Source organism: Mastigoproctus giganteus, chromosome 2 (assembly GCF_048544385.1).
Source record: "Mastigoproctus giganteus isolate SK-2022 chromosome 2, ASM4854438v1, whole genome shotgun sequence".
Taxonomy (NCBI): domain Eukaryota; kingdom Metazoa; phylum Arthropoda; class Arachnida; order Uropygi; family Thelyphonidae; genus Mastigoproctus; species Mastigoproctus giganteus.
In genome coordinates, this window is record NC_143576.1 from 171,278,860 (window position 1) to 171,299,982 (window position 21,123).

General features: G+C 35.1%; 1 protein-coding gene across 1 annotated transcript in view; it reads left to right on the forward strand.

Annotated features, from left to right (window-relative positions):
* LOC150089748 (uncharacterized) overlaps positions 1 to 21,123 on the forward strand; it is a 148,805-nt gene that overhangs the window by 114,512 nt on the left and 13,170 nt on the right. The window contains exon 8 of the mRNA XM_090390088.1: positions 6,548 to 6,612. Within this exon, the coding sequence (XP_090246214.1) occupies positions 6,548 to 6,612 (65 nt within the window). The remainder of the gene's footprint in view (positions 1 to 6,547; positions 6,613 to 21,123) is intronic.

Genomic DNA, 21,123 nt, shown 5'->3' on the forward strand with positions numbered 1-21,123 from the left:
TGCAAAGGATGAAATCATGAGTTAATGGGAAATTGCCATCAGCTATTTCTGTATGACTCACTGTACCCTCTGATGAAATGTTCAAGGTGGATCTTGTAACAACCATTTACTAAATATTAACCAAATTTACTAAATATTAATAAAAGAAACTTTCAAAAAATTAAACTATTACAGGAAAAAAATAACTCATCAGAGTAAACTTTACAGTATACTAAATAAACTCTGAAATCCTGCTCTACTCCACTAATCTCCTCTTATCTATAGTTCTTTGTTATTGCTGTGAAGAGCTTCACAAGGCACATCTGCTTGCCACACAACTACCAATAACAGATAGATATGGGCATTCTGAAAGGACGCACAACAAGGCTTTAAGGGAAAATCATGTTTAACTAACTTAGTAGGCTATTTTGACAGTTACTCATGAGCTGAATTTAGGGAACAAATTTCGACATAGTTTATTTGGATTTTAGCAAAGCATTTGACTTTGAGAGGTTACGGTATAAGCTTTGACAGGTTGGGATTACTGGTGATTCTAAAATGGATTACTGGGTGGCTGCAGGGCAGAAGGCAGAGGGTTGTGATTAATGGATATTTTTCAAATTGGTGTAAGTTAGGTCCCTCAAGGATCGGTTCTGATGTAAAGTTTGGCAGTCATTGATGATCGGTGCCAAACAGTACTCCTTCAGGATGACTTGAACAGACTTCAGAAATGGTCTGAGAAGTGGCAGCTATGTTTTGACTCCATTTGAAATACTGTGTTCAAATATGGAGACATCATCTGAAAAAAAAAACACATTGAGCTTCTTTAAAGGGCCCAAAGAAGGGCAAATGATATAGGGAGATTGGCAAAAGAGTGACCATATGAGGAAAGACTTGTGGGTTACAGAATTTGGCAACCAGGCACCTCAGAGGTGCCCTTATTGAAGTTTATAAGATTCCAAGAGGGGGTCTTAGTAAAATGAATGAAGGTGGAATTGTCACTGTTATAAAGAATTCCAAAACTACAGGCCATAAATTCAAATTTCAGTGGTTGAGGTTTAGGTGGTTACCTGTGTGAGGAGGGAAGCATATAATTTGTATTTTGTTATCTACTTGTTTTTTTGGTTTTTTTTGCCAGTGCAGTAAAAGCCTATGCTTCCTTGCACTATTCGGTGAATATTATTACTATTTAGTAGGTAGAGTTAATAAATTTAAGAGTGTGCAAATTATTAGAAGGGAGGCCAGATGAAATGAGAATTTATTTTTTAGCTGATGCTGTTATTAGCTTGCTTCTTTGCATCATTTTGCTACTATTAATATAATGTCTGCAACAGACTGAGGAGCAGATTATCTTATTTAGATTATGTAGAGCCCTAGTCCAATCAGAATTGGACCCTTCTATAACAGCTCTATACTCATAGCCACAGGAGCATTTCTCATATTTGCATGTGGTCTGTTTGTTTGGTTAACTTTTGGCCATCAGAACATGACAACTAGCTATAAATTATGCTTACAAAAGATGATGATCATTGCTGGATCCACCCAGGTTGAACAAATTTATTCATGGCATGTTGGGAAAGCATATACTGAGTCTGCTAAAATTCAGATTGGCCTTTGTACATAACGCTCCAAGACGTTAACAGTGCTTAACTTAATTATAAACAAAGTAGCTCTGTCCAAGTCATTCTCCATCTCCATGGTTGATTTCCGATAGATGTATACAGCATATCAAAATAAATTTGCTAATCATGTCGCAGTATACACAAATGGCTCCAAATCGGACCCTAATTAGGAGCACAGCCTTCCCAGTTAACAAAAGGCCCCACAAGGAGGCAAAAGTAAAGCAACAATTTCCACAAATTAAGCTAGACATCTGGAAAAAAGAAAAAAGAAAAAAAAAGCAACATCATCAACTGCCCTGAGCATATGTTACAGGCTCTATAAAACAGTAAAATATCCTATTCACCCCTCTGTCAGATCTTGCTTAGATTAACAGAAGTAGATGACAACAACAGGGACATAAGATTCTCTTGGATTCCCAGCCCTTACAGGAAAAAAAGGAAACAAATGAGCGTATTGAGCAGTAAAAACAGCCACACCACACTTTCTAAACAACAATTTCTTAATCTCATATATATATATATATATATATATATATATATTACAGATCAATAATTCAGATATTGTGAGTGGAAGAAGTCCTAAACAAGCCACACCAGTGAAAACACTCAGTTCACTCAGTCATGAAACTTTTGATGTAAGGTAGTCATCCTGCTCATGTTATGGATAGGAGACACATCTCGGCACTCTTATTGCTGTCCAGGCTGTAAAGTATATCTTTCAGTGGGCAGCCTGTGAAAGAAAACACCACATTTCACACCATTATATAAATGACATAATTGGTTTCTTTCTAAGAAATATTAGGCCGACCGGGCTAGCCGGGTGGGCAAAGTGCCTGCCAGGCAACCCAAAGGTTGCGGATTCGAATCCTGCCTTGGGCTTGGATCAGAGTAGAAAATGCAAAAACCTTGGCAGGTGCAATATGGCCACAGAAGCCAATGCGCCAACTAATAAAAAAATATGTATATATATTAGCAGATAGAAATGATGTGTTCTCATACTTTAAGGTGACCAGCTAGAATTGTACTCTTCATGATCTACAATAACATACAAATATGAAGTGGAAAAATCAGTAAAACTCTTTAATCCTCAACATAAAAAAAATTAAAATAATTATTTATTTACATTATTAGGCATGTACACCGGACTTGCCTAATAATGGACAGGCAAAGGACAGAATTCTTGGGATACCTGGTTCCTGGGCAACACGATGCTGTCACCCCCCTCTTGCTAGTGGATGAACCCACTGCTTGACAGGTATATAGGTGCACTGCATTCATGTAGACGGCAATTCTATGTCAATATGGATAAATATCATGAGTTAACTGACTTTGAAAGAGGGATGATAGTGAGTGCCTGATGCATTGATCACTCTATCACAAAGGTAGCACAGAAATTGCACTATCCCCGTTTGACAGTATCAAGAGTGTATCGGGAATATGCAATTTCCAGAATAACATCCCATTGCAGATAGTGCTGCTATGGGTGGAGAAAGGTGGTGGATGAATGTGGCCGTCGACGTCTGTTTCGCATTGTTTCAGCCAGCTGGAGAGCAACAGTGGCACAAATCACCACCAACTTCGAGAGAGGTGCCAAAACATCTCCACCAAAATCATCAGGTGATCATTAGCCACAATAGGTCATGGGAGCCACTGACCCACCAGAGTCCCATTGCTAACACCACGACGCAGGACTCTATGCCTCAACTGGGTGAAAGAACATCGGCACTGGACCTTGGATGATTGGACACGGGTCTCCTGGTCCAATGAGTCACGTTTCCAGGTATTTTGAGAAGACAGGAGGGTGTGTATCTGGCAAAACTGCACGAAGCTATGTACCTGTTATGTCAACAAGGAACTGTTCAGGCAGGTGGACAGTTGGTAATGGTGTGGGGTGTGTTCATCTGGCACATGTTGGGACCTCTGGTATGTCTAGATGCATCTCTGAATGGTTCAGGATACATTTCCATCCTTACAGACCATCTGCATCCCTTCGTAATCATCATGCACTCACAGAGCAATGGACTCTTCCAGCAGGACAATGTGCTCCCCCACAGAGCTGTGGTGACTCGAACATGGTTCGAAGAACATGCCACGGATTTTATCACTATGGAATCCCCTCCCCCAATTCACTTGACTTGCGTGCCTCCGTAGCCAGGTGGGAAGGAGCAGCAGTGCGTAGCACACGCTTCTTGATTAGACCGGGGTTCGAGCCCGTCACCACCAAATACGGAGGATGTGGAAAGGTCAGGGAATGACCACCGCATATCCCGGAGCAATATAGCCTTAGTTGCTAATGCTCCTAAAATCCAAATAACAAATAACAAATCACTGGACTTGTACCCTGTGGAGCATCTTTGGGATACTGTGGAAAGGTCCATTTGAGCTTTGGATCCTCCACCAAGGAATGTGACGGAATTATGGACAGTGGTGCAGCAAGCATAGATGGAAATACTGTGGAATGCTTTTGTTAGCTAGTGGACTCAATACCTCGCCGTGTGATTTCCCTTATCTCTGTTAAAGGTGGGCCTACATGTTACTAGGCAGGTATCCCATGATTTCTGTCCACTCAGTGTAAATCAATTACAGTGTTATATTAATTTGAGATATAAATTCACTACCATAAAATCTATATGGGTTACAAGAGATGATAAAAGCTGTAGAATAAAGTAAGACCAAATTTGATACTCTGTGTGCTTTCAAAGTAAGTCACTACAACACTGCTTCAAATAAATTATGAGGATAATGAATTTCTCAGTCATGTAATTTCTGTCTTGATCAAATTGTAATATTAAAAATAATTGCTTGTTAGGATAGAATTATATTTACATTTTTTTAAGGGGCCTGTCCAGTTCTGTCAGTTTTATTTGAATAGTTAATACTATTATTATTTTTCAATCAGTTTATTATTTTTTTTTTTCTAGTTTACTATTAAAAACTGAATAATTGGGCTAACTAATTTTTATCCATTTGGTAATTTCATCATCATTACTCAGTGTAACAAATGAACGAAAATATCAGTGAAATGGAGGAATGGAATGTCAGTACAGTAAACCCCCGCTATTTGCGGGGGTTACGTTCCTGAGAAATGCCGCGATTACTGAGTTATGGCTCCCATAGTAATAAAGGGATTCCGTTCCAAAGTATGAAATGTATAAGAAAAACTAGTCTAAAATTTTGTCTATGTATGTATTATATGTACCTTCATAATATGACTATGTACATAGTGAAATGCAAACATATGGCATCAAAATGAAAATAAGAAACAATTTAATATTAAATGTAATATTTATTAGAAATTTCAAACAGATCTTTCAAACCAGTGTTTTTGCTAGCTAAAAAACTTATCCCGCCAGTGCTATCACCAGTTTCGCTAAAGTGTTGATAAAGGAGTTTTGCCTTTTCACGAATGATGAGTGAACTTAACGGAATTTTATTTTGAGTTCGGTCTTCTATCCACAGATTTAAAGCCTTTTCCATTTATAATTTAACTTCACGAGTTACAGAGCAAATTTTTGAAGCAATTAGCGCGTTTTCACGGACGCTACGGCGGATTTTTTCTTCCGATTTTTTGATTGATCGTACAGTTGACTCATTGATTTTATAATGTTTTGCCACTGAGGAGACACTTTCACCATTAGAAATTTTGTCTAATAACTCAATTTTATTCGCTAATGTCATCACCTTTGATCTTTTCACATTTCCCTTGTTATTCGTAACCATATGTTTGTACGGGTTAGAAAGAACTTGTCCACAATAAAGTCACTTTCTTCCGTTAACACACTCGAAAAAAAAGTCTATTTTACACTGCAAAACAGTAGATTTATCACTTTTGTAAGCATATCAATTTATAAATTGATAAATTTATTCAAATTATAAGCATATAAATTAAAAGCGAACGACAAAATGTTCCATGACAAGCGCATAACACATACTGAACAAGGATTAGCGAGAAACATCCACGCTCGCGATTTTTTCACCCCTCTCCCACCACCGACTGAGCGCTGTTTTGACCGGGAATGATAATTTTAGCCACACCCATGTTTTTTTATGGCAGAAAATGTTCACGGCGCTTTAAAATTCACATTTCTTTAGGATCATTTTATATTAAATTAGCGACCGCGAATTCAGATACCGCGAATAGCGGGGGTTTACTGTATAATGAATTTGTGTAGGCATCCAAAATTTTAATGAATTTCATTATAGTGAAGCACAATAAAGAAATGTCAGGTGATATGATATAAACAACCATACATCTCACGAAACTAAAAAAAATATTATTTCAGTCATGCTGATACCTCATCTGTCAGTACGTTTCACAAAATAGGTATGCAACTCAGTGGACACAAACCCTGTGATTTCTGAAATTACTCAAGTAAGACTTCAGGAAGGTAGATGGATCGAAAGCCACTGATTTTGAATAGTCAATTAACTGCCCTGTTATTAATAAATCATCACGATTTGCCAGATACTGAGGGCCAGAGATAAAAAAACACCTTATATTGCTTAAGGATTTTCTTTTACAAATTTTATTATAATGATTACTTTTTTTTCAGAGCAAGATGAATTTTTATCACACTAAACTGATATTTTTATTACAGTGCATTCATTAAAATGAAACATTTTTACATAAAGATGCATAGTAAATTGGCAGAGGACAAGAAATTGTTTTTCTGAGAATTTTGTTATTCTAGATTTTAATTGTACTAACCTTTTACAGTATTGTATTGTATTTTGTGCTTATCTTTTAGTATCATATCATTACTGATTTATCCATTAAGTAGAAACTGACTACTGTTTTTTAAGGAAATTCCGCATATTGCTTTTGATGAGATGATTAAATCATCTAGTGTGAATTTCTGATTATAAATTAGAAGCATGACATTTTCAAAACTGTTTGTTCAACATTTCCAGAATATGTCTAATATTAAGAATATGTCTAATTTTAGATTCGTTCTTGGGCTGCAAGTGATACTACTACTTCTTTAGATGAATCTTGTGGAACTCTAGTCAGGTAAAGGGTTATTTCAGTTATTTTTTAAATTAGTTAATTTTGATCATTTTGTATAATGAGTTTGATTTTAATAGATTTTATTTTGTAGTAAAAGTTATCATTTATGAGATTGTTGATTGTCAGTTAGATTGAATTGATGAGAAATAATGGAGTTAATTTAATGTTGCACATGCTGTCATCTAACATTCAAGTAATGCAAAAACATTATTTCTGTAAATAGTTGTATAAATGAGATGGAGAAACAAATTTTTCCCACAAAAAAAGTGTCTTATATCTTATATTGTGAAGTTAATGCAGTGACTTGCCTCACTCTTCCATTTCAAATAAATAGCACTTCCGTAAAGAGAAGTAACAGGTGTTTATAAAGTCCCTGAATAACTTGGATGTTATTAATGTCTGAGCTAGACACAGTTTTGTTATATCAAATGGTGACTGCACAGGAAAACTACAGAGAAACTTAATTTTTACTGACATATACTTCAATGTTGCACTCTTAGTTGTACTTAGTTTCATCTTTCAAGCATGTCAAAACTGATCATTGCTATTGCATTGCTGATCCTGGTTAAAACAAGGATTATGTAGTTAAAACAAAGATGTAGTAAACAAGATCTTTAATAAATTCTCACAGAAAGAAATCCAGGAATGTAATGTCAAGTGTAAAGTGTGAGTGGAATGTGCTTATATGACTATTGGCCATAATGTGGTAATATTTTGCATAATTTTCCAGTGTGGCCAATCCCTCAACATGGGAAATGTTTATTGAGGACTCTGTCTTACCATTGCTCTTTGTGGTAGAGCTCATTCTGCTAAAAAAAAAAAAAAAAAAAATATATATATGTAAAGGTGGGAATACAAATCCTCCCTATAGCTTATATCGATAAATTTCAGATTTCATGTGAGGATCCATCACTTATGCTTGTAGGATGATTATTACATTTCAGGTCAAGGATGTTTTCAAGAATCTTTTATGCCAACCCCTGATATTGCACCTGGAGGGACAGGGGATCCTCTTTGTATGTTTTACAGAACTTCTACTGGGTTTATATATCTGATTTGGTCTATAAACTATGTGATATTGACTTTTTTCCTGAGCAGTCCCCATTTTGCTGATGTTTTATCATTGTATATAGATACTGCGTAGAAACAAAAATATTAACTATGCAAGTAAATCTTTGAGATGCCATTATTTGTATAAACAAAACCATTCCCTTCCCTTGTAAAGTTATAAACATTTTTTTTAAAGAATTGTTCGTGCTCCCAGCTTTATATTTAACAATTTTAAAAATAAATTTATGAAATGGAAGAAAAGGAACTTTTGCTTTACTTGATAAAAACAAAAATAGGATTTAGTATTATTATTATTGTGCTCCCAGCAAAGTAATTCATTATTTATATAAAGATATAACAGTCATTAAGTTGTCACTAGTTTGTTAAATTGTTTTCTTTTGAGTGCTCAAATGAACATCGTTATTTCTTTTAAAGTTATCTTTAGCATAGGTATTTACTTAGTGTTAATAATAAAAAGGTAGTATATATCAAGTCTTGATGTAACAAGGCTACATGTCATTAGAGTATTATATTGCATTAGCACATTAACTACAGCAAGTACAGCAATGAGGACTTTTACTTCATTGACCTCTAAAGGGGAGAGTTAGGGGAATTAGTGCTTTAGGAAAAGGCTAAACTTTGTGGAAACAAAACTTGTTAGTGGAACATCTGTTTTTATATTGAATGTATTAGGAAGGATCAGATCGATTTTGTTTTAATGAAGTTAATTAAGGTTGTCTCTTAGAAGAAGATAATTCTGTTTTGGGTTTGTAAGTTGGCATTTCTTCAGTTCAAATAACAACGCTTAGTAAACGGTACTCACCTTAGATAATCTACAGTTGTTACTTGAGGTAGGATGGATGAATAATTTTGACGTTTAAGAGGTTTTGAATAATTTAGAGTTTAAATGAGTTAATTTGTAAGGATATGGAATTAAATATTAAAAACGGAATTAAAATATGCTCAAGGAAGTAGAAGTGCACAACTCCGTCCCTGGTTGTCATTGAAGAATTAATTGATTAAATTGATTAAAATATATGGAACCAGTGAAGCCAAAAGTCATAACGACTGACTTTCGTTTTTTAACGTCTTCAGTTGGCAATACTAAGTGCGGAGAGAACACGTGTTTTTAAAGAACTTCTATGTTTCTGTGACGCTCTTTGCGACATGCGGGAATCTCAGGTGGTGCGGGAGATTCCAGACCAGGGAAAGGTTGGAGGGTAGTTCGCATTTTTGACATTTAATTTGGAGTGATGGCAGAACCATTCTATAATAAGGGCTTCATATTGAAAAATTTTGTAACTAGATTTTCATTTTATGATGGTAATGGCTGAATCAACTAAAGGGGTGTGGTTGTGGGAATGTACGTGTAGTGTAAGCTTGGTACTGGATTGCCCTGTTCTAAAACTGTTGTAATGGTAATAAGCTCATATGTTAGAGGTTTTTGTGGAACTGTACTTGGTAGTGGTACTTCCGATGTAGCAGGCATTGCAACTTTGCTGACATACGTTATGCAGACGACATACTTATAATAGGAAATAGAACTACAATTGATAATCTTTTTATTAAATTCAACTCAATACATGATAGACTAAAATACACACTTGAAACAGAAGTTAACAAACAAATCAATTTCCTCAACCTCACAATATACAAAACAGGCACCAAACTGGGAACCAAGATTTTTAGGAAATTGATTTTAGTGTAGGTATTTACACACAGGTAAATACCTACATTTTGAATCACACCACCCACCCACTTAGCCCAAAAAAAGCTGTTCTTTATAACCAAATTCATAACGCTATTAAATACAGCTCTTCACAAGATGACTTATCTGTTAAACTACAATATCTTACAAAAAAGTTCATGTCCAGAAAATACCCGTTCCAATTAATCCAACGTATTATTTCCATCGCCAAAAATAACACCAATAGTTCACCCAAACACAACACAAAAGGGAGCATGTGCATCATTCTCCCTTATCACAGTAGTCTTGCCAGACAATTCCGTCAAGTGACATTACACTTATATTTTCCTCATATAACAAACTTGGGTCACTATTTAATACCTATAAAGAAACATATAAATACCCAATAAATGACATGAATAATATTATATATTTAATCAGATGTCAGCAAAATTGCAATGCCTGCTACATCGGAAGTACCACTACCAAGTACAGTTCCACAAAAACCTCTAACACACGAGCTTATTACCATTATAACAGTTTTAGAACAGGGCAATCCAGTACCAAGCTTACACTACACGTACATTCCCACAACCACACCCCTTTAGTTGATTCAGCCATTACCATCATAAAATGAAAATCTAGTTACAAAATTTTTCAATATGAAGCCCTTATTATAGAATGGTTCTGCCATCACTCCAAATTAAATGTCAAAAATGCGAACTACCCTCCAACCTTTCCCCGGTCTGGAATCTCCTGCACCTGAGATTCCCGCATGTCGCAAACTGCGTCACAGAAACATAGAAGTTCTTTAAAAACACGTGTTCTCTCCGCATTTAGTATTGCCAACTGAAGACGTTAAAAAACGAAAGTCAGTCGTTATGACTTTTGGCTTCACTAGTTTCATATATTTTAATCAATTTAATCAATTAATTCTTCAATGACAACCAGGGACAGAGTTGTGCACTTCTACTTCCTTGAGCATATTTTAATTCCGTTTTTAATTCTGTATCCTTACTAATTAATTCATTTAAACTCTAAATTATTCATCTGTCCTACCTCAAGTAATAACTTCAGATTATCTAAGGTGAGTACCGTTTACTATGCTTTGCTATTTGAACTTGAGTCCAATCATATTCGTACTTTAAGAAATCCTATAACTTATCTAGTTGGCATTTCCTTTATTAGGGAAAACAACGGTAACAGATAAGTTTCAGAGAAACAAACATTCAATTAAAAAAAAAAAAAAAAAAAACCCACTTCATTTGCTACTTTTTGATGCATTGTTTTTTGGGAGTTTAAATGTTGAAAATATAGTAAATGAATGCAGGCCAAATTAACTTTTTCTTCAGTATAGAAAATTAATTTGAGTAGATTAAATCCACATAAAACATTCTTCTTGTGACTATCCATATTCCCATCCACTGGGGTACGTTCCAGCCCCAACTGGGTTCAGCAAGTTAATTCAATAATTTTTACTCTAATTACAGAGCTGAAACTCGCTATAGTTGGAGCCAGAACTGTTTTCTTGAATTTTCCCACTTAAATTTTCAAAACCTTCTATTGAATTTCACACAAATGACAAAAATGTGACATCAAGTATGCATTTTTTTAGGCCTTTTCAATTAATTTTTTTACCCCCGCCCTAACCATCCTAGAGCTTATGAAACCTGACACTTGATTCGTTTCTTGATGTAAAGCGCACGAATTTCTTTTTACAGTGAGTAGCAGTTCTGATAAACAACTCCGCCTGAATACGAGCGAAGCGTGGGAAGTATATATCACGTGACCTCGTCACCCGTACAGCTACATCGAGACAGGAAGGGAGAAGTGTAAATAAACAAAAGACGAACGGGAGCTACTGTTTTTGACATAAGAAGCAATAAAGCGATACAGTAGCAATAACAGTTTATGAAAGGTGAAACAAATCGTATATCCTATCTTCAACGTGTATTGCTCCTACGAACAGAAGATCAAGGAAATTCATCTGTTGGAAATGGGAAAATCTGGTGTAAAACTGATAACACTGCAATGCGCATTTGATAAAAAAAAAAAAAAAAAGTCTGCTTTATTGTAATTGTTTTTAGTAAACAATATCGGAATAGCAGTTTCCTGAGTTTGATCTTCTAACCAAATTTCGAGAAAATATTTCTATTTATAGCTGCGTTATAAACTTCGAAAACTGGTGCATCAAAAGAAAGAAAAAAAATCATCCGCTATGAATAACATTCTTTCTTGAAATGTGTATTTTTCACATAACTGCAATATTTCTAACAATACAAACAATACAAATACAAAGCTAACAGATAACAATACAATAACAGCTAAAAGCTAACAATACAATACTAACAATAAAAAATAACAATACGACTAACGGCTGCTCAAAAAGTATCGTTAGAAGATATTTGCTTGTTATGCTTTGATGTCATCGCAAAGGGAGAAATTCTGTTTTAGTTCAGAAGCCGAATAAATTCACTATCCACATTCATAAAGCTGTTCTGAGCTGCAATAAATAGATAAACTCCGCTGACAAATAGACTTACTCCCCATCACTTTTATTGTTTTACTGTGGTTTTTGGCAGATGAGTCGTGACTGCTAAATACTGTGCGGTTTCTTGTATTCTCTCTCTCTCTCTCTCTCTCTCTCTCTCTCTCTCTCTCTCTCTCTCTCTCTCTCTCTCTCTCTCTCTCTCTCTCTATTTCGGGATCTCTGACCATGTAGTCATCACGGAATATAAACAGAAAATTTGTTTGTTGGAATGCTGCCCATCAATTATCAACTCTTTTACCGACCTTCTAATGTATGTTGTGTTCAAATAATCCACTTTGTGAAATTCGAAAGTGCTACATCAATTAGGAGCAAAAACGGTTCCCCCAACAATGAATTACTTTATAGGTATAATAATGATTTTACTGACTGGAAGAAAGTGTGTCCACAATAAAACAATTGTACAAGGCAAAAACATACGGTCACTCAAAGGATAAGCAATACAGCGATGTTTGAAATTTATAATGCAGTTCACTAGCTAATATTTCCAGAGGAATTATTCTAGATTTTTTATCAAATGAGCACCAGACCAAAATCGGACTAATTAGTACTTCTGCATCCTAGGATGAACTGACTAATTAGTACTTCCGCATCCTAGGATGAACTGACTAATTAGAACTCCAGCATCTGTGATGAAATGTCATGCACACCGATATCGTTTGCTACAGCAATAATATAAAGAAACGAAGCAAAATATTGTAACAGAACTATAATCCAAAATATTGTTCTCTAAAACAATTGCAGTTTCGGCATCCTAGGGTGAAGCTAGAGCTGCAGTGCTGTTTTTTTATTATTATTATTTATTTTCTTTTTTTATTTTGCGTTTTTGTCTGGACGGCTCCTAGAACAAAAGTTCATCTCGGCCTCGTTGCTCTGTTCAGTTTTTACGCATTGTCAGGGTAATGCCAGTGTGTGTGTGTGTCGTGAAAAAAAAAAAAAAAAAAATCATCCCGCTTAGGAATATCCCATGTTGGATGAAGACAGATGAAAAGGAAGGTAAGAGAGAGAGAGAAAAAAATTTTTCATCCCGCATGGGAGAAAGTGACAGGAAAGAAAAACTGTTTGTGAGCTTATGTGTGTGTTCTGTATTGTGATGTTGTATTTGGGCATTTTGGCTACCTGGAAGCAGTGATCACCTGGACGACTGCCTCCAGGTACTCGTCCTTAGCAAGGAGGGCAAGGTCTCCCCTACTATCTGCACGCCCTCCTCCCTGGGGAACTAGTTTCCCAGGGAGGAAAGAAAAACTTGTACAGTAAACCCCCGCTATTCGCAGTATCTGTATTCGCGGTTTCGCCTATTCGCGGTCGCTGATTTAATATAAAATGAAACCTAAAAAAAATGTGAATTTTAAAGTGCCGTGAATATTTTCCGCCATAAAAAAACATGGGAGTGGCTAAAATTATCTTTCTCGGTCAAAACAGCGCTCAGTGGGTGGGGGAGAGGGGTGACAAAATCGCGAGCGTGAATGTTTCTCGCTAATCCTTGTTCAGTATGTGTTATGCGCTTGCCGTGGAAGTTTTCGTCGTTTGCTTTTAATTTAAATGCTTAAAAACTGAATAAATTTATAAATTGATATGCTTACAAAAGTGATAAATCTACCGTTTTGCAGTGTAAAACAGACTTTTTCGAGTGTGTTAATGGAAGAAAGTGACTTTATCATGGACAAGTTCTTTCTAACCCGTACAAAAATATGGCTACGAATAACAAGAGAAATATGAAAGAAGGTGATGACATTACGAATAAAACTGAGTTATTAGACAAAATTTCTAATGGTGAAAGTGTCTCCTCAGTGGCAAAACATTATAAAATCAATGAGTCAAGGGTACGATCAATCAAAAAATCGGAAGAAAAAATCTGCTGTAGTGTCCGTGAAAACGCACTAATTGCTTCAAAAATTTGCTCTGTAACTCGTGATGTTAAATTAGAAAAAATGGAAAAGGCTTTAAATCTGTGGATAGAAGATCGAACTCAAAATAAAATTCCGTTAAGTTCACTGATTGTTTGTGAAAAGGCAAAACTCCTTTATCAACACCTTAGCGAAACTGGTGACAGCACTGGCGGGATAAGTTTTTTTTAGCCAGCAAAGGCGCTGGTTTGAAAGATTTGAAATTTCTAATAAATATTACATTTAATATTAAATTGTTTCTTATTTTCATTTCAATGCCATATGCTTGCATTTCACTATGTACTGTCTATGTGCATAGTCATATTATGAAGGTACATATAATACATACATAGACAAAATTTTAGACTAGTTTTTCTTATATATTTCATACTTTGGAACGGAACCCCTTTATTACTGTGGGAGCCATAACTCAGTATTCGCGTTTTTGGTAATCGCGACATTTCTCAGGAAAGGGGGTTTACTGTATAAGATGAAGAGAGGGAAGGGGAAAAGAGGAGAAACACTATCCCGGCCCAGGGAAGCCCCAATCCAGGATGGATTCTAGAACAACACAAGAAAAAAAATAATAATAAAATAAAATAAATAAATAAATAATAATAAATTTTAAATAATAATAAATAAAACAAATGAAGGTTAGCATTCTGGACCTTTGACCTCTTGGCCTTCTCCCCACCAAAAGGGTATTTTTATTTCTCTCTCTCTCTCTCTCTCTCTCTCTCTCTCTCTCTCTCTCTCTCTCTCTCGGGTCGGACTAGAAAGAGTGGACTCCCTCCCTTAAGGAGTTTTTTTTCCCCCAAGTGAAATAAGGGAATTGGAACTTTCAGGGAAATGAACCCTGTTTTTCTTCATTCGGTGAACAGCTACTCTGTCAGTGCAAGCGAGCTGACTTTATTACAGTTGCAGCTGTAATAAAGTCAGAATGGAATTCAAGCATTGAAACATGACATTTTATGGTGAATTTTTTGGGCGTTGTGTGATAATGAAAATTCAATTTTTCTCTTGAAATTTTTTGATGATATCAAATGCATATCAAGGAAATATTGAAGTATTCAATAATAATTACAATTTCCCAATCCCTCACTAAGAGTAACGGATTGTTCTCGCAATCTGTTACTAGCAGCGCATTTTTTTTTTTTTTTTTTCCCCCGTTTGTACACCAGGTGAGATGCATGTGAAGTTCCTTGTTTGTTTTCGAAGTTTATAACGCAGCTATGAATAGAAATATTTTCTTGAAAGTTCGTAAGAAGATCAAATATACATCCATGAAACTGCTGTTCCAATTTAGTCCTCTAGAAACAATTACAATAAAGCGAACTTTTTTTTTTTTTTTTTTTTTTTATTATGAAATGCGCTTTGTGGTGATCAGTTTTATGACAGTTTTTATTTTTCTTCCGTTTCCAGTATAGCTTCCAATAGATGAATTTCTTTGATATTTTTTTGTTAGTAGATACAATACATACTGAAGAAAAGAAAGAAGATATTTTTGTTCTTCAAAACCAATTTGTTGCAATTCTTTCGTATAACAATTACGAAAAGCAGTAAAGCAACTGTTGTGAGAGCCATGCAAATTAGTGTTTGCAAGTAATGATGTTCAACTGTTTGTTTTCCAGAAAGTTGTTTACTTTTTTATTTTCTCCTTGGATCACCTTGGTAACGCTAATGACGTAAGCTTGGCCAGTCAATTATCTCTCCGCGTGTTGTTGATTCATTTTAGCCAGAGGCGCTGAGCTGACGCGCAAATTTTTGAACTGATGCTGTAATGCGTTTTATTTTCAAAGCTCTTGGATCTTGTTTTGCCGACATCAAAATTTAATAAATTGAAATGTGATCGTATATTTTTGCTGTTTTAGAGTGAATTAATAGTTTTTGCTGAGCGCTAAAGGTAGGAAATCAAAGAATATACTTCTGTTTATGTATATTGAGAGTTTCAATTTTGTAAATTGAGTAGAAATTATGGAAATTATTAGTTTTCTTCGGGGGGGGGGGAGCAACTTTAAAGTTAGGGTTAAAAATTAGACAAAAACAGGGCGGACCAGGCTCGGGCTATTTTAATGGAGTTCAGTGCATGCAAGGGAGCAATTATACTACCATTGCCATTGATATCCAGAGTTAAAACCTAATATTTGTGGCATTTAACTCCATCCAGGTAAAGCAGTTATTTGCTCTTAAACAATTATTATTTAATTAGTGGATCCTTGTTGGCTTTCTTAGAATTGATTTGTTAAGTTGTAAATTGGGATTCTTTAATTCACAAACTTGGATCATTCATTCATTCTGTCTCTGTTGGCTTGCCTCAAGGTGGGGCTCGCTCGGCTTTTTTCTTATTTGCTGTTATTCTAATTCCTCTCTTGATGGCTAATCCAAACTTACTGCTTATGTAGATGACTTCTGCATGTTTGTGGCTGCTGATAATTAACCCTTTGTAGTCTAGCATTATTGCTGTTGTCTTCCTGTTCCAATCCAGCATGAAAATGGAAAATATGAATACTGAATATAAGCTCAAACATTATTTTTGAGTTTACATGAGTTATTATATAAATGATTGATAAAACATTAAAAAAAGTTTGACATTTTAAATATTTGTTATTTATATGATTTTAATGTGTGGTAATTCTTGAAACATTCATGATCATTAGGATGCAATCCCAGTTTTCTGGAGCATGTCTCACAATACACACTGTTTGTTTTCTTCCACTGCTAATCCTTCTGTCACTACAGTCTTTCTTCTTATTTGAATTTTTTGGGAGCAAAACAAGAAAATTCAAATAAATGAACTAAAGCCTTTAGTTCATTTATTGAAACCGAAACCTAGTCACCCCATGTGGAACAATCAGGAAGTAACTTGTTTGAAAGAATTTTGTTGGCATAAAAATATTTGTTTTATTTAAAATTTCTTCAAACATAGAATTGGTAAAAAAAAAAAAAAAACAGCTGAAAATATTCAAGTTCAGTTTTTGGAATACTTGAATTTCTCAAATGAAATCTACAGTTCGAAACAGTAAAGGGAAAAATTTGAATGAAACATCATTTACCTTGCTTGGTCTCCAATTTTTTGTACCAGCATTAGTTGACAAGTCATCATCAATTTCTTCATCACTGCTGCAAGATATAAGATATATTGTCAGGATTGAAAATTACATCATCCTCACTATTGGACAAAAGTAAATCAAATTCTGAATTGGAAAGTTATAACTTGACTAAACTCTGTTTCTGGCAGAGGGAGGCGCCTCCGTAGCCAGGTGGGAAGGAGCACACGCTTCTTGATTAGACCGGGGTTCGAGCCCGTCACCACTAAATACGGAGGATGCGGAAAGGTCAAGGGAATGACCACCGCATATTCCCAGAGCAATATGGCCTTAGTTACTAATGCTCCTAAAAACCAAAAACAACAACTGGCAGAGGGTAAACACACAGTGAACATTTAAAATGAAGAAAAAGCTACAGCTGCCAACTGTTAACAGTTGAATGTAACCATTCAATTAGTTCATTAAATTATTTATGTGAAGTATAAATAGAAGGGAGTTAATAATTACACCACAAAAGTGAGAAAACAAGCTATGTAACTGGCAAAACAAAAAGGTGCATCTGATGTGACATTGGACTGGAAAAGAAATTTTATGACAATGCGTGAGATGTGGCATTGGACTACAAAGGGTTAAATTTTTTAGTATTGCAGAGGATGCCTGGAACAGGTTTGGTCTTAAAATAAATTCTATCAAAACCAAATACATTTGATTTTCTCTTGCACCCAATACATTCCCAGTTTCTGTATCTATTGATGGAGTCATAATTAACAGATGTGTTGTGATTACATTTATAAGGAGAGTCTTTTTTTATATATATATATATATATATATATATATATATATTCCAAATTGTTGTTTCGGAACAATTTCTGCAGTTAGGAAGGCTTTACTTGGTGGGTGATGAAAGTTGAAATGATCTCATCCAGGTATCAGAAAAGGAGATTATTAGAAAGTATTTTGATTTATCTGTGAGATTTGTTGCCAATTATGCCTCTGCTGTGGGGCATTCAATAGTCCCTCTTCTGTTAGACCTATGCTGAGGCTTAATACTGGATCCTCAAAGTCTTCAACATTAAGTTCGATTTTCGTGATGTTTCTTCTAGTGAATTTTAGTTATTTTGTTAATGATGTTATGTTAGCTATTAATATAACTATTAAAATAAAAATTGATTAATAAAATCAATGTATGTTTCAAGAAGAAATTCAGATGATTAAGAATCAATAGGTTGAGTTTCAGAAAAGTGTATTGCTAGTTCATACTCCAGGATGATTCAAAATTTGCACAAAGCAAATATCAGTAAAATTACTTAAAATTTACCATATTTTCTGGACCATAAGATGCACTGGCTAAGATAAAGAAAGCCTGCATGAGAAGCACGCGAAAGTTCGATGAAATTTACCACTAAAAGTACTTTGCCGTAACGGCATTTGTATTGTTGCTCACTCGGTAAACAGACAGTGGGTGTTATCGGTCTGGAGTAGAAGTTGAATCCCACGGGAGCTTGAAACCCTCCCGAAAGTGGAGGGGGAGGTAACCTGACCTTTTTTCTTTAGAATCACTAATTGAATTAACTAATTGAATCACGAACAGAGTCATACTGGAGAAGTTCTGGCGTCATAAAAAGTGTTCGTGACATAGTTTCACTGGTAAACTTTTTCGAAAATTGCCGTGCTTCTCATGTGGGCTTCCTTTGCCTTTTTTATTTTTCTTAATAAACAATTTATCCACTAGTCCACCGGTGATTCTAAAGAAAAAAGGTCAGGTTACCCCCTCCACTTCGGGAGGGTTTCAATCTCCCATGGGAATCAATTTCTACTATTGACCGATAACACCCACTGTGTGTTTACCGAGCGAGCAACAATACAAATTCCATTTTTTCGAACTTTTGCGTGCTTCTCGTGCAGGCTTTCTTTACCTTTGCTGATGCACTTTTTCCCAAAAATTATTGCATAAAATTCCCCTGCATTATATATATATGGTCTGGTTGTATATTTGGTGTAGACAGTGATTTTTTTTTTTTTTTTTATATATAAAATAACACTATGTATTGCAGGGTGCCCAACCTTACAGCATGTGTACTATATGCAAACCTTGTTAGCAGAATGCCTGTCGATGCAAAAAAAAAAAAAAAAAATGTAAAAAAGTCAGAAATGAATATACACTTTATTAAAAAATGAAATGAATATACACTCTCACTTTTATTACTAAAAATTATAACCTGGATTTCAACATGGAAGGACTAGTTCATATTTATCTCTTTTTTAGCATTAACTTAACTCATGTAAGACATTTAAGAACTTCAAATATTTACTCATTAACCTGTATTAAATGCACTTTCAGTATGATTATATGGCACAGACCAGTGGTGGGGAGAGGGATATATTGATTCTGATAACTTATGATGGCATGTGATGCTCTTTCAACATGATTACTTGGCATGCTGCATAAAAAAGTGTTGGCCACCCCTGGATATTGTTTAGCATATCAGAGTGAGATCTTACACGTCACTAGAATTCATCCTTCATTTCCTTGAAAAATAAACAGTTAAAAAACTACTTCCCTCTGCAAACTTTTCTGGAAAAGATTTACTGCTTTTGGTATGTTTTGCATTGTCTGATGTTTGACTTCTGAGCCTTACCTTCAATATGTGAGATACCAACTATTCCCCCCATTCTCTGCTTCTGCCTCCTGAGATTAGGTGTGCAATTATAAGCAGTTCAATCAGTTCAAATTACCAGTATTCATTTGATTGATCCAACTCCACTAGTGGATAAAGTTTTGGTAAAAGTGTGATTTCTGTAATAAATTGTTAATTTAATTTCTGTAGTTTATTGTAAATTTAACTATACTTTGTAATCCATCTTAAGTTCAAATTTTACCTAAATAATGATTGTTACGAGATACATTTTCAATGCATTGTCCAAGGACATGTGGCTCATATGGAAATGGCTTTGGACATTTCTGGTGTGATTCATGAGCAGCCTGTGGCATGTATTCTAAGTTTGGTCTAATAGACAAACCAAGCTGAACTGATGATTCTTTTCTTTGCACCTGATATAAGGAGTGTACCAGTTACAAATTAAAAATTGGTGCATTACTAGAAGAATTTGTGTCACTGAAGAAATGGGTGCTTGCCCAAAAAACAAATGTCACTGAATCAGATGAAAATGATGAAACAGATGACATCATAGACCTTATAGTGCAGGAACCAGGTAGTGATCACACAGTCGTTAGTTGGAAGATATTAGTAAAGGCATGGATTTTAATTTTTAAAAAAGGAAACTGACTGTTTAAGGCACAATGTGACATCTATTATTTGGACTGATTGTAGAGGGAGGGCAAATACATCATATACTTGGATTTCGTGAAGATGACACAGAAAAGTTCAGAGTGATAAAAATTATATACATTTAAGCCTATAACACCGACAAATTGTAATTGTACCACAGAAATGTTTAGGCTGGAAAAAGCAGAGTATTAGAAATCAAAGAGAGCAAAGACTAAGGATAAGGACTTTTTACACTTATATTAATACAAAGAAGAGACGAATGAATCAAATCAGACCTTGTGTAATTAGTGCAGGAAAATTTTAGATAATCCAGCTGAAGTTGCAGATGAATTCAACAGGTATTTTGTATTGATATTTACAGAAGACTGACCTGTTATGACAAGGAGAAACTGTGCAAGGAATGCTGGGAAACATGCAATTAGTGATATTGAACTTTCTAATAAATAGATTATTTATTAGAAAAACTTTCAAGGCTAAAGGAAAGTAAGGTTCCCAGAGCTGATGGCATGTACCCTATAATTTTGAAGCTGGGTAGACGCCTTGATATCAACACATAGATAGCTCTAAGAATAAAGTGGATAATTATTGACTGGTTTGCCTGACTTCAGTGGCAGGGAAAATCATGGAGGAAATGATCAAAAGTGCAGTATAAGATCATTTATATAAAAATTGAATTTTGAAAAAAGAACAGCATGGTTATGCAAAGAGAAAATTGTTTAACTAATCTGGTTAACTGTTTTGAAGGAATCAGACTTGGGCTGGGTGTAAGAAATAATTTCAAATATATGTACCTGGATTTCAGCTAAAAAACGTCTGACTCAGTTCCATGTAAGATGTTATTGCATAAGCTGGAACATGTTGGAATTACAGGGAAAATCCTTAGGTGGATCGTATAATGGCTACAGAGCATGAGGCAGAATATTGTGATTAATGGTTATGCTTCCTATTGAGTTAATGTAAAAAGTGGGATTCCTCAAGGAGTAGTACTGGGACTGCTGTTGTTTTG